This window comes from Halyomorpha halys, unplaced genomic scaffold (assembly GCF_000696795.3).
Source record: "Halyomorpha halys isolate HHAL.00 unplaced genomic scaffold, Hhal_1.1 Scaffold364.1, whole genome shotgun sequence".
In the NCBI taxonomy this organism is placed as follows: domain Eukaryota; kingdom Metazoa; phylum Arthropoda; class Insecta; order Hemiptera; family Pentatomidae; genus Halyomorpha; species Halyomorpha halys.
In genome coordinates this window covers 563,266-577,552 of record NW_027108785.1, presented here as the reverse complement: position 1 = coordinate 577,552, position 14,287 = coordinate 563,266, and the positions used below count along the sequence as shown (strand labels likewise).

Here is a 14,287-nt window from a genome sequence, read left to right as displayed (position 1 = left end):
TTATTTATTAGGTTGTAAAATGAAATAATTACAGATTGATTTTCTAGAAATAGTTTTGCGGCTTTAACTAAAATATCAACCAAGTAATATTTTAAAATAGTAAAGGTATAAAAAAAAAAAAAGATGGATGGATATATAATCTTACAGTAAATTAGGCTAGCAAAAAGAAGTAAATAAATTAAAAAAATATTGATTTACCTTCAATGCAGAATCATGAATTGTACCTAAATATAAAGTAGCCCTTTGTGCAACCTGAACATTAGAATCATCCAAACTGGAAATCAGATAACAAAATGCATTTGTAAGAGAAGCTTGTAAAATGGTATTCGATCTTAAAGGGGTAGAATCCATGAATCTAGCAACAACTGTAACTCTTTCAACTGAAAAAAAGAACTTAAAATAAAAATATTGATTGTAAATAGGTACCATAAAATATCACTATAACAATAATAGGAGACAACAGCATAAAATAAAAGTCAATGAAGAGAGATAATTTAAGTTAGAGCTTCAAAGAATTTTTGGATTGAGGTGCTAATTTTGTAAAAGTGATGAAATATAAAATGAAAATAAGCGTAGAACACTTATAGAGATAAAAATAACTATATATATATGCACCACAGCTATGTAATTTATTAATTTAGTAAGCAAAGTTATTTCATGAAAAAATTAATATTTTATTATTTACCTGCAATAAAACGAATTCTCCAATCATTTGAATGGAATTCATCCTGTAATACTCTCCAAAAGGCGTCTGAACCAGATGGCATGGTAATGCAATGAAGAAGTAAAGGTACAGCCACCTCACAAATATGTGAGTGTTCGGCATTGCATAGTTCCCACAAGCTAGATTTAAAAAAAAAAGAAGTATAATACATATTATATACATATACAATATAATACTCTATTAATTTCTACAATACTGAATTTATAATCTTAAACAAAATATTGTTGTGATAAATTTTACTGTTGACTGTGATAAATAATTTTAAGTTTTAATTTAATGTAAAAAATTTACTAATTAGGGTAATTTGAGGACTGATAGAAAGGACCTGGGCAGAATAGCCTGCATGAAGTAGTTTTTTAAATGATTTAGTTCTAAAATTGTATTAAGATTGTCCTTGAGGATGGCCGAATTGGCCGAAACGTCGAACTAATAAATGGAATAAAAATGTTTTGAGACTAAAATATATAAAATTTTATTTATTTAAACAATTCTATAATACTTTTAGCACATAATTACTTTTTAATAAGTAGATTTTCCTGGCACCATATGATAAATCCTTTGTGATGTTTAACAGCTTTGAACAACGCATCTCCATGTAAACACATCAGATACAGACAATTCAGCATATAATACAAAACATCAGGATCCTCTGTCTTGGATATCTCCTAAACATGAAATAATTAATTAACTAACTGAAAACAAAAAAATATATACTAAGTGTATCTAACAACAAGTTTTTATTATTTCATAAATAATTTATGTAATGACAAATATATTACGAGTTAATAGTTCATCTTCATTTTCTAATTCACTCCTCATATTTAAATTAAAACAATTTTCTCTGGCCAGATTCATACAGGTTTAGTCTGTGTGAGATCTAAAAAAAACTAACTAGATCTGTTCTCCCAGTGCCAGGGAGTTTTTATAAATTGGTAGTTTAAGTTTTAAAAAAATTAATCCACATCATACACGCAAAATAATATGTTTTACAAGCTGTTATCGCTGGTGAATATCGCTAATTACATTCACACACAATATTCACATTTATAGTTCAATTTCCAATTTCTGTTCTTTTAATGGTAGCAGTTAACATTTTTTGATTTTATTTTACAAGAGATGTAAAATATCATTACATTATATATAATTATATATATTATTGATCATTCTTGGCCTGGGGCCTAACATTCCCAACTGTCAGAGTATTAGTAGTCATATCCGCAGATTTGCACTATAAAAGCTAAAAAGCTAGATAAAACAGCTGGTTTAATTTTCAAGAAGGATTATATAAAAGTATAGAGCTGGATAGCATCAGAACCAGAATGGGTAGGTGTAATGAATCCTTGAAAACTTGGAATATATGATACCAAAGACTTAATGTATATCGGTGTTCTCATATTGGAAATATAAAGTTGAGTTCTGAGGACTTCATAATTACTTAGAATTTAAAGCAGAAATATAAATTACTTTTAAGAGTTGATGAATATATTGCAGTTGTTGAGGCAACTCATCAATTGTAAATCTAAATTTTCCTACAGATGTTTGCCAAAAATCTTCCATTTCTTCTCCACCAGATTCAATCGTTTCATCATTTTCCCCAACTAAAGTTGGTCTAGCAACTTGGGCAGTAGCAGTGGCTAAAATAAAATTAAAATTAAAATAAGGAGAAAAATTCTATAAAAAATAGAATAAATAAAATAAAATAAAAAAACTTGCCTACATCAGTGTCAGTTAAAGTGACAGCACGTGCAACAGCTGGAATAACTCGTTCTGACATAATTATAGGAGCAAGATCGAGTTGCTCGACAACAGTTTCAACAGTGGCGGTCATAATCTGTTCATGGAAATATTTAAAAGAGTGATTATTCTGCTTTATAAAGAATTCTAATCACATTGATATAGAGGTTATATAATTATTATCAGAAACATTCAGAAAAATATTAACCTAATTAATTTTAAATAGTAAGTTTACTTTATAAATAATAAATTACCAAAATCAAATATGGCACTAATTTTACTTGAATTTATCATAAAAAATTAAAATTTAAATAATAGTGTACTATACAAATAAAATATTTTATACAATTTTGGTATAATATTATATAATTATATTATCATATATGCTAAAGGCAAATGTATGCTGAATAACAATATTATAATTTTTTTAGCTTTCTCCCGTTTATTCATACGGTTCTGTATATATTGATTTGTTTTCAATTTTAGAATAAGAAATTTATACATAAACATTGTAATCAAATACACATGTAACAATCTAATTCATAGTGTTTTTGCAAATATAAATTAATTTTTTTTTTTTAGGGATGAAACAAACTAGAACTCAAATATTCAAAATAAAGTTAAATAACTTTTCCAAAAAAATAATTTGTAGAATTTTCATAAAAGAGGATATATTGATTTCTGTTAAAGACATGTGTACGCAAATACATGCATTCTCATTTGTTATTAATTTTTTAAGATATTTTCATTTTTAATTAAAATATAAAGCAACATTTTTTACTTTCTATATTTTCCTGATTTTTTAATATTGTTGATGTTTTGTGTTTAGCCTTCAAAACCTTATTACTATAGAACATATGTCTATTACTGTTGTTCTAACCTTTTAAAATATATTTTATACTAGCTTTCTTTTATATTTAATACCAGGATTGGAGACCATTGACTAATAAATAGTTTTGAAACAATAGTATAAGATCATAAATAGATATACAGCAGTCATATAAAAATGGTATACCAAATTTATCATTAAATAGAAAAAATAGGTATTAATGAATATTTATGATTGTTATGATTAGCTATGGGCAAATAGCCTGAGATCCAGGAACAGAAAATGTAAAAGAAAACTAACGGTATGTTTTTTAGGACAATAGTAGAAATTTAAAAGAATAGGACAATATTATGCCTATTGTTCACGACATTATCCATATTAAAATAGCACAGACTGCATCAGTTTAAAGGTGGATCCTCCCTATTTTTTTAGGACTATGAGAATAAAATTGGACAAAACTGTTATCACCTAAAAAATTATAAATGCTGACTAATTGGACACTGAATACAGAATAGTAAGCCTAGAGATCATTTCTGTGAGTGAAAAAAATGCAATAATCACGGTTTAAAAATAGTTTAGCCAATTAAGTAATACAGAGCCTGAAAAGTTGAGACTGGATTTTTATGCAGTAAATTATAAATAAACTAAAATATAAAAATATGTAGAAGAAACTTTTGAAAAAAATGAAAAAAAAAATACCCTAAATATACAATTTAGGAAATGTTACAAATAGCATATTTAATCAGGAAAAAAAAACTAACTCTTTTCTAAAACTATTACATTACATAAATAAAACAATGACTGGCAAAGTACAGAAAGAAAATCAGCCGAAACAAAATTGATCACTTGTTTTGAGTATGAAACAATTAGAATAATTAATTCAATAAAAAAGATTCGTTTTTATTATAAATTAAATTTTTTTTTTTTTTAAATGTGTTAAACAGTCATTAAATATGAATTTGCTCAAAATAATAGGAATGAAAAAGTTTTATACTAAAAATGTTCCTTGTTTTTTGGAGTAACTTAAACTAAAGTCTAATCACATTAAAAATTAAATCTTTATAACTAATATAAAATGTATTAAAACAGGGTGTGAAAAAAGTAAGTGTATACACTAAAAATTATATAGTATCTACGCAAGAGTTGATAATAGTAATCTAGAAGAAGATTGTCAGAATAAATAAAAAAAAAAAATGGTTTAAAATTTATTTAATGAATTGTCATATAACAGCCTTGAGTATTGATGTGTATATTGTATTGTGGGTCTTGTTAAAAAAAATTGAAAGCTTGGGAAATATAGATAAATATACAAAATTATGTATTTGTAATTTCCAATACTATACAGAGAAGAAAAAAAAAGTGGGCCACCCTGTCTTGAAACGTAAAAAGTCCTTGAATACAATACCAAGAGAGGCAGTTATGTTGTTCAGTTCCAAACCCTATTGAAAATGTATGGAATAAATTTACAAAACAAATAAAGTAACACCCAGCTTGACTAGAACCACTCCAAGAATTAAGAGATGTTCTTACGGAATAACAAAATTATATATGTTAAGGACTTAAAACAGTATTAGGTTAATACCATATCAAATAAAACCTGTAATAAACAGTAAAGGAGACAATATCAAATTTATTTTTAAAAAATTCTGTCCTTAAAATTTATAGTTTATCATTTCTAATTTGTTATACATGACAAATATATTAAAAGACTAAAGAAATATTAATCTTTAGTAGATTAGAAACCAAAGCAAGTAATAATAGTTTATTACTTTTTTGTCTTCTACTGTATATTGCAAATGTTCTAGTCTCATTCATTATATATTTAAATAACAAAATATGATAAATAATTTTTTTAAAACATCAAGATACACATTAGAAATATGACTGACTTAAACTTTTTTAATTTTATGACAATTCAACTCTTCGTAATTGTTTGACTATGATTCAGGAAGAGATGATAGTATAACTTGGTACTTACACTGTAATGTGTTAATAAAATGTATGTAATATGTAATAATATAAAACATAAACTGCTTAAAAAAAGTTTAAGACATTGTATGAAAGAAGAAGCAGCATATTGGCAAATGGAATGAAAGGTCAAAGAAATACTTGATTCCTAAAAGAAGCAATTAATGCAGAAATATATATAACTAAAGTAAAAACTTATCAATAGCTAAATAGCAGGTGTGGACAAAATGCTAAACAATTCTAATATGGGACATGAAGAAACAAACCTACTCCTCAAGGATACTAATTTAATTGTTATTAGAAAAAATAATTACCATAGTTTTTATCTAGTTATAATTATCTAATCGTATATTATAGATATATCTACAATACTTTTTATATTGTCTTTGCAAGTATGTCGTTTATAACACATGAATAATTACCTAGCAATTAAGATCGAAGGTAATACTTATTTTCAACAAATTAGCAATTAAGCAGGGGTTCCCAAAATTTGGGTTGTCCATTGACAAAAATTATGTTGGTTTGTTGACAATTTTAATAATTATTTAAATATGAATAATTAAGCAAATAACATTTAATTATTATACCTTATAATTGCAACATAAGAACTGATATTCAACATTTTAAGTTTTATGGCTCTCACAATTTTAGTTCCACCATTTTGTCTGTTATACAGAGGTTTCTATTAAGAAAGGGTTAGTATAAAAACAACACAAATATGAAGTACACAACAGAATTATTTATATATTTTTACTAAAGCTACGATAAATAATAAGTCCAAAAAAGCCAATAATATATTTTCATACTATCAAAATAAAATCAAAGTATTATTCCCAAGAAACCTTGTCTCAGCCATCAATTTGTTAGATGGATATATAATTTTTTCTTACTTCGGAAATTTTTTTGAAATGGCTTGAGAATGATGTGTAAAATAAATGTTGTTCGATAATAAAAGGTTTGCAATTTATATTTTTAAAACACTGCACATTATTATACAAGGTTTAATATTAAATTAATTAATAATTTTAACAATAAATAAAAATTTGTTTCAGAATCATTATATAAATCCTAAAAAAAAAATGTTGAAACTGGCTGATGGTATATCAAATTTCAGGAATCACCTTGAGGTGAATTATGACTATAGTGCCAAATTAAAAGAAAATTGGCATCTGGAGAAAACAATTTTTTAAATAGCCTTTGTATTATAATTATCTTGAAATGTATAACATCATATTTTGAGAGAGGAGTTTATTATTATTATTATTATTATTATTTTTACACACACCAAATGCTACTATACAATGACTAAATCTCTCTTAGTGCTGTTAATATCTCATAATAAAATAAGAGGACAGAGTTTGATAAAATGAACAGGAAATTTAAAATAAAACAATTAAAACAAAACAACAAAGCTACCTTCTTGGTTCAATACAAAGTATAATTGCTAACTAATGTAAGTAAATTTTCGCACTAATTTGAAACAAGAATTAAATAACTACCTACATACATACACAATGGATACTTTTAATTTATAATAATTTTTCATTAATCCTCCAATATGTTCTGCAAAAAAACAGTATCATGTAACTTTTTTCCAAAACAAGCGACTCACAAAATTTAGTTTTGGAATCGTGAGTTTGAATGACTAGAGTCTACTATAGAAGAGTGAAAAGTGCTGATGGAGTAAAAAAACTGATGTCCATATCTGGAATGGAGGGATTCCATAAGAGAAGTATTCAAAATTAATTTAATATGTTCCTTGTTGGCCAGAATTTTAATAAAATTGTCCGTCAAGATGGGTTTCTGTTAGGAGTGTCCGTTAACAGACATTTTTCTGTACATGTTTTAAAGTATTTTTAAAAGTAAATTTTTGTTGATATTATTTTGGATATAGAAAATTAATTATTAAACTTAATTAATGTCTTAATTATGTAACTTAATTAAGATACTGAAAAATTTCTCACAAATCTCTTTTCCCAATAAACATGTAATACGCAGAATGTAATCCACACTATTTTAAAGGATGAATATATTTACATTTAATGGCATAAGAATATTGTTCAGTTTCTTAATATTATTTTTGTTTTCTTATAATTTTTAACTTTATAGTTTTAATGGTTTGCCTTGATTCATAAAAGTTTGGGAACCCCTGCGATAAAATATAGGAATATAGATTTTCATTGAAATCTATTTCAGCTAATAACACATTTTCGGAAGATTTGTGTTTCTAAGTTTTTAATAACGAATACTCACACAACTCGTAAGAATAGTTGCATTCGGGTTCAAGCGTTCCTGAAATACGTACATCCATTAAAATATAATATTAAAATTTTGCGCAAGAATATCTTGGTGAATAGCATTGATTTTATTAAAACGTTATATAAAATGAAGACTGGAAGTTGTAAATATTTATTAAAATTAATATCAAATGACAGAGTTCTATAGCTTAAATCTGTAAAAATAAAATAAATTTAATAAACTATACAACGCCACTTTTTTTGAGCAGTTTAAGAAAAAAGTTATACATCTATTTAATAAAATAATTATGTACAGGTTCGGGTGAAATGTTTGTGAAGTAACATTCAAGCAAATCATGCTAAAGCAGAGTTGTCATTTTGAGAGCAAAAATGCCAGGGTATGAAAATGTTAAAAAATAATATGAAGAGCTACACAAAACATGCATTAAGATGAAAATAAAGCAGTGTCATGAGTAATTTACAATTGACTACACTAAGGTTTAATCATTAATAAGTACCATGATTAAATAAATAATAAGAAAAATAAAATAGAAAGTTGTTTCTGAGGTGTTAAAATGCAAAAGTGTAAAAACTTTCAGAGATAAAATATATTTTATTTTAATTTTGTAATATTTCCTAGTTGTTTTTTATTACCTGTAACACATTAGCAAAGTTTTTTTTTTATGAATAATAATAACCACAATATTTTCAAAATAAAGCTTTGATAAAATAGTAATTTGATATCGATGAAAAATAAACTGAATAAATCAAATCTGAGGGCTTGAACCATTAATTTGAATGGTACATGGACAGATTTCAAGAAGACATTTATACAACAAGAAACTGAAAATTAAACATTCATAAAACAAAAGCAAAAGAAAAATGTTTTTAAAAGAAAAAACAGTAAAACCTCCATTATCTGGTTTTTGAATACTGGGGTAGCCAATAACAAAAAGGAAATAAATTAGTTTATTTCTACATTATACCCCTTCTTTTTTTTTTTTTTCATTTACCTGTATATAAAGTATATAGTAAGGGAAAGTATAGCCATCGTGCAAAATTTGGAATTTGAGTTTTTAACGGAAATACATGACTGATTCCAAACAAAATGGTCTATGTGAATGTTATTAGTCTAGCTCAAAAAAACCAAAGTCGTGCCAAACTGGAAATACATATTTATGGCAGGTAACTTTGATAAAACTGCCTGACCGGAATACCACTTTACCACCATCTCTGGTCTTTAGAAATCATAAAAATAGCGATAACTCCAAAATGAGTCCACCAGTCGACACAACACTTGGGGCTAAGTGAAAGTTGTATGATACACAAACCCCACCAGATTTTTTTCTTAAATTTTAATCTCCTGAAAACAAATCTTTGATGTTATCTTTAATTCGGATCTCTATATTTTTTATTCATCAATCCACAAAACAATTATTTGAATTGTGGTCTACTTATATTTTTTAAGCCACTTTAGCTTTAAAGCTTTGCTATGTCTTAAAACATTAAATGTTTTTAAGGAGTCACTGAAATATTACATCATAATACTTTAACCCTTTTTGCCACAGCCCTACCCTCGTGTCATGCTAAATGCTACCCACTCCCTTCCTGCCAAATAATGTAATTTCATTTTCAGATTGAAAACTTTAAAAGAGAAAAAGGATGAATGAAAAGTTGTCCAATTCTTTCAGACATTTTTGCATTATCATGTTATCCATTGAACAAAAATTATGTAATAGAAAGATATTAACTAAAAAAATATTATTCTTTGATTACCTATTTAATTTTTAATTTATAGAGTTAAATTGTTATTTATCTATTACTGATAAAATCCATCAATAATAAATAAAATAATGAAAAAAAAAACTGTGGTTAATAGGAATTAACCACATTTTTTTTTCATTATTGATAGCTACCCATGTTCTCTACCATAATTGAGGTTTTACTGTACATTATAGCTTGGGTGCACCTTTCAACACAAATAAAGCTGTCATGATAGAAATAGCACGTGGCAACATTAGAACCCACCTATATTCAAGACATACATAAAACATTTAACCTAAACTACCTGTGCCAGATTGTCATATCTTGGTTTTCAAGCATTAAAGATTTATAAAACTATGAGTAAAACAATCACTGAAAACAGCTTTTCATTTCCACAATTACTTACTTCCATTACACAAATAGCTTCACATCAAAACTTCTAATTGAAACTTCAGACTTATTTCATTGAAAAACAAAATTAAGAAAAAATTGATCATTAGCTATAATAGAATTTAAACATTATTTCAAAATTGATTCAGACAAAAATAAAAAAGTAAATAAAATAAGAAGATATGTTAATTTGTCAGAAAACTTATATTTAAAAAAAAATTGGAATAACAAAAGAATAAAAGGAACAGTGATTTACAAAGATTATATTATGAACTTTAATTAGTCTAGCTTTTACTGAAATTTATTCCTGACACAAATTTATTTTTCAAACAATAAAAAATCACTTATGCTGCTAAAAGAGCTGTTTTTTTTCTGCTGAATCAATTTAGAAAATTATTTAACTTTTAATTAATAATATACAAGGTTAAATAGAAATAGTTGAAATTAAGTGATTGAAAAAGTTGTTTTTAGGTCTTACAAAAAATGTGAGTGTGCCACTTGGTCAATACCGGAATAAATACTTTTTCTTTTAAAGTATTAGTATTAATACCATAATAAAAAGACACATTTTTTAATAAGAAATAAAGTACTTGATTTAAAAAAATATTTTATAATAATGAAAATACTAAGTTCAATCTAAAATTATATTTACTGGAAAATCTAAAGCCATCTTAAATATGAAAATTTTTTATGAGTTCTTTTATAGAAATCGAAATTAGTATTGTTCACCAAACAAGGATTGTGTTTAGTATGAATATTTGCTGACAGTGTAAGAGAAAATTAAGATTGAAGTAATTAATCATTACTCTCATAACCAAATCGGTATGACATGACCTTTAAAAAGATAATAAATAAATAAACTTCTCAAAAATGTGAAGAGAAAGAAAGATTAAACTTGTTAAACTACAGTACTATAGTGTTAGTACAGTGTATTGAAAATGAAGATATATATAGATTTTGTTTTGTTATAAATAAAGTAAATATAATTTTAAAAATACATATGAATTTTCTATTAAAAAAAATAAATACTCGTTTTATAATAAAATAATTTAGATAACTGAACTAATTTATAATAAAATAAAACTAAAAAATTAATAATGCAAGAAATAATTTAGAATATCAAGTGGATTACACAAATTACTACTTTTGTAGGTCATTGAAATAACACTACATCAATTTTTTGTAAAACTTAGGCTTTTTCAACTAAAAACATCCAATTGCACAAACAAGGAATAAGTTAAATATAACTTCAATAATTAATTTCTAAGTTTAATTTTATAAGCCTGGAGTTTAAGAGAAGACAGTGAAAATGCTAATGCAGGATTTTTGTGCATTACATGAGGCATGTTGACAAGTACCCCTCCCACTGTATGAATCTCCATGAGAGGCATGTTGATAACAACATCTGGCTTCGGTTCACACTTCTTATCATTTTCAGGCGGGCTTTTCCTAGAATGTCCTGACTCTTCTTGCACAATTTCCTCTAATGGTGGCTAAAATATTTTATCGTTAGTCAATATCATTATATTTAACTAACCTAATACAATAATCATTGTAAAGAATTATAATATTAGTTGTTTTGAAGTTAAAATTCATTGGTATGAATTTTCATGTTTTTTTTTTTTTTTTACAGTGATTCAGTTTAAAAGCTCAAAATATCTTGTTTTGTTTGTTTATTATGTGTTTAACTTTATATATAATTAATAAATTTCTGATTCTGCAATCAAACAATGTTAACTACTGTCGATTTTGAAAATTTTTATTTAACTCATTTATTAACTTGTTTTTGATCAATTCGTTTATTTTTTTAATATTTCTGTTGTAGTTGAAGTCTTTGCTAGTAGCATGTAAGAACAACTTATTAAGTGTTGTATAAATAAGTGATTGATATGATATTGACTTTTGTTTATCTCTTCATTCATTGAGTGTATTTGTTAGATTTAAATTATTTCTATAAACATCTTATGATCCAATATTTGTATCTAAAACAGTTTGATTTCATTTTTTCCAAACAATCATGTTTTTAAAACTTCTACATTTTATTTATAATTTAGTATTTGTGCATCACAAGAAAAGCCATTTGCCTTCAAGAAAAAAATTGAATTTTATTGTCATTTTCTAAAAGCCAAAAAAACATATGCATTTTTTTAAAACTAATTATCTTGTCTTACATCAGGTAGTAATTTTCAAAGATTATTGAGAAAATATAAACGATAAATATCACCATATAAAAATAAATAATGTAAGTAAATGTTTTAATAACTAAATGAACATAAATTAATATATTAATAAACAATATTATATGGATTAATTACAAAACTAAGTTTCAAACATAATCAGTAAGAATGGTGGACATCATATAGTTTCTTAAATATTTATCATCTATCTGGTTAGCATATTTGAAGAAAAAGTATGGAAAATAGTTCATTTATGACATGAGAAAGAATCCACTAATAATAATTTTTAAACAAAGATAATTTATATAAATTTATAAAAGTGAGAGATAATATGATAAAAAATAATTACTAATGCTAAACTAAGAGCCTCGTCCAAACAATTATTTGATAGCAAACTCTTTCTAATATAACACATTGGTTGATAGTGTTAATTTCAATTAAAAAAGTCAGCCGTGCAGGTTAAATAAACTTATTCTAAGTTCAAAGCCTCCTTAGCAATTGATAAAGAGAAAACCTTAAAATAAAAAATGCATTTGTTTTAAAATTCAGTTTTAAAAATTTGAAATATATTAAAACTTAAGAGATAAAACTATTGCCAAAAATGAGCATGATTGAATTCAGCCCAAATGCAGTAAGAGAAACTTAAAAACAATATTAATTAGAATGGGAGTTTATATAGCTATATCATAAAAATAAGCAAAAGCATTCTAAAAATTGTATATAATTGAATCAAGTGATAATGCACAATGATAATAACACTATGAAAAAGCAATTAATGCATTAAATTTTAAAATATATGTGGAAATATAAACGGGTAAAAATAAAGAGGTCTGTATATAATTACAAATACTCACATCTGGGGGATGCGCTAGATTTTCTTGAGCAATATATTCAATAAGTTGATGAGCAAGTTGGTGCCAAACAATGACAAGTTCACACTGGATACAATCATTTTTTGTTTGGCCTTCGCAGCTATGGGGAATTAACCAAGAAGCACACATCATTGACTGAAGAAGCCTGCAAACATCTTGTGCGATAACTGTATGGATGCCAGTGTGCTTTTCAATTTCATGCCTCTCCAACTAACACAAAAAATATAATTAGTACAATAATGATCTTTATGAAGGGAAAAAAGAGAAAATGTACCAATTATTTTATTATAAATCTTTCCTTAATCAATGTGATTTAATTGGGGGAAAAAGAATATAATATTTTAAATACTAATATAATTATAGAACTGAAGTGCTTACTTGTTTCAAAACTAGATCAAGCATCAGAACACAGCATGAGAGTTTCAAGTCAACATCGCCCGTCAAATTTGACACACGAGAACCATGCTCTTCATCATCAGATAAGGCAGAACATGGGCCAGAATCATCTTCTATCACAGGAGCTACAAAAAGATGTATAATAAATAATTTATATCAGGCTAAATAATATAATTTGGATTAATATCTGTGAACTCTTACAGATACTCCTAGGCTCTTTTCCATTTTTTTTCTCAAGAATAGATTCCTTATTGGCAGCATCACTTAACTTCATGCTATTGACACCTTCTTCGAAGAAAGAAAATAATAAATGAGTAGGTATCATTATTTCTAACATTGTCAAAACCTGTAACATGAAAGCCATAATTAAGAATTGTTGCAATGGTGTTATTTTTTATTTATTTTTTTTCCGATCCCTCTAAAACAGAAAAACATTAAATTAATAGGTTGCATTACATATGGTTACATAATTTAAATTGGATATTACCTTTTTTTACCAGTGGTACTTGAAGGTATAAGGTGAAATACTTATCTTGTAGTTTTGATGGGTCCGTTTCATATGAATTCTATTAGAAAATATCTGGAGGTGAGGGGCCTCCTAAGGTGGGTGTCAGAGGGGAACCTAAGTCAGGTTGAAGGGGTCAGTCCACTTCGGAACCTAATTACTAAGGGACCTTCTTGTTTAATTGAATGATAAATATTTTGCAAAAAGATTACAAATATATTTATTTTTCAATTGAAGGAGAACATTATTGTTTTAAAAAAAAGTTTTTTATTTGAGGCGAGTGTATAAGTACACCACTTCATGATGGGAGACTGCATTGGGATGCACTCTAGGCTTGAGGAGAACAAAATGTTTTCTGATATGTTGAGTCAGAAATTTATTTTATACATTGATATATTTTTTTTCAACTGTATTATGGATACCTTAACTTCAAGGAAATATTATTAACTAAACAATAAAATCATAAAATTTAATACGTTTAAACAATTTAACAATAAAAAGTGATTACCTGCAACCATCTAAGTGCTTGCTCTTGAACTTTTGGACTTGTTCCTTTAAAACGTACAGCAACAAAGTGATAAAGCTTTTTGGCATCAAATCCAAGAGGACTCATATCAGGATCCAAAATTTTGCTGAAATTGATGATTAAATTATATTTTTAAAATAAGAATGTGTTTGTGTAGAGACCATA

The 14,287-nt window shown here is 26.1% G+C and overlaps 1 protein-coding gene across 8 annotated transcripts in view; it reads right to left on the bottom strand.

Moving 5' to 3' along the window:
* unc79 (UNC-79 domain-containing protein) overlaps nucleotides 1–14,287 on the bottom strand; it is a 68,322-nt gene that overhangs the window by 42,023 nt on the left and 12,012 nt on the right. For 5 of the 8 annotated variants that reach the window (XM_067047114.1, XM_067047117.1, XM_067047119.1 and 2 more), the window contains exons 12-22: nucleotides 14,105–14,228; nucleotides 13,293–13,437; nucleotides 13,074–13,216; nucleotides 12,678–12,905; nucleotides 10,984–11,139; nucleotides 7,509–7,547; nucleotides 2,438–2,555; nucleotides 2,189–2,358; nucleotides 1,241–1,389; nucleotides 686–843; nucleotides 199–380 (exon numbers count right to left, since the gene is read on the bottom strand). In XM_067047114.1, the coding sequence (XP_066903215.1) occupies nucleotides 199–380; nucleotides 686–843; nucleotides 1,241–1,389; nucleotides 2,189–2,358; nucleotides 2,438–2,555; nucleotides 7,509–7,547; nucleotides 10,984–11,139; nucleotides 12,678–12,905; nucleotides 13,074–13,216; nucleotides 13,293–13,437; nucleotides 14,105–14,228 (1,612 nt within the window). The remainder of the gene's footprint in view (nucleotides 1–198; nucleotides 381–685; nucleotides 844–1,240; nucleotides 1,390–2,188; nucleotides 2,359–2,437; nucleotides 2,556–7,508; nucleotides 7,548–10,983; nucleotides 11,140–12,677; nucleotides 12,906–13,073; nucleotides 13,217–13,292; nucleotides 13,438–14,104; nucleotides 14,229–14,287) is intronic. The other 3 variants (XM_067047115.1, XM_067047116.1, XM_067047118.1) reach the window with 3 other exon arrangements.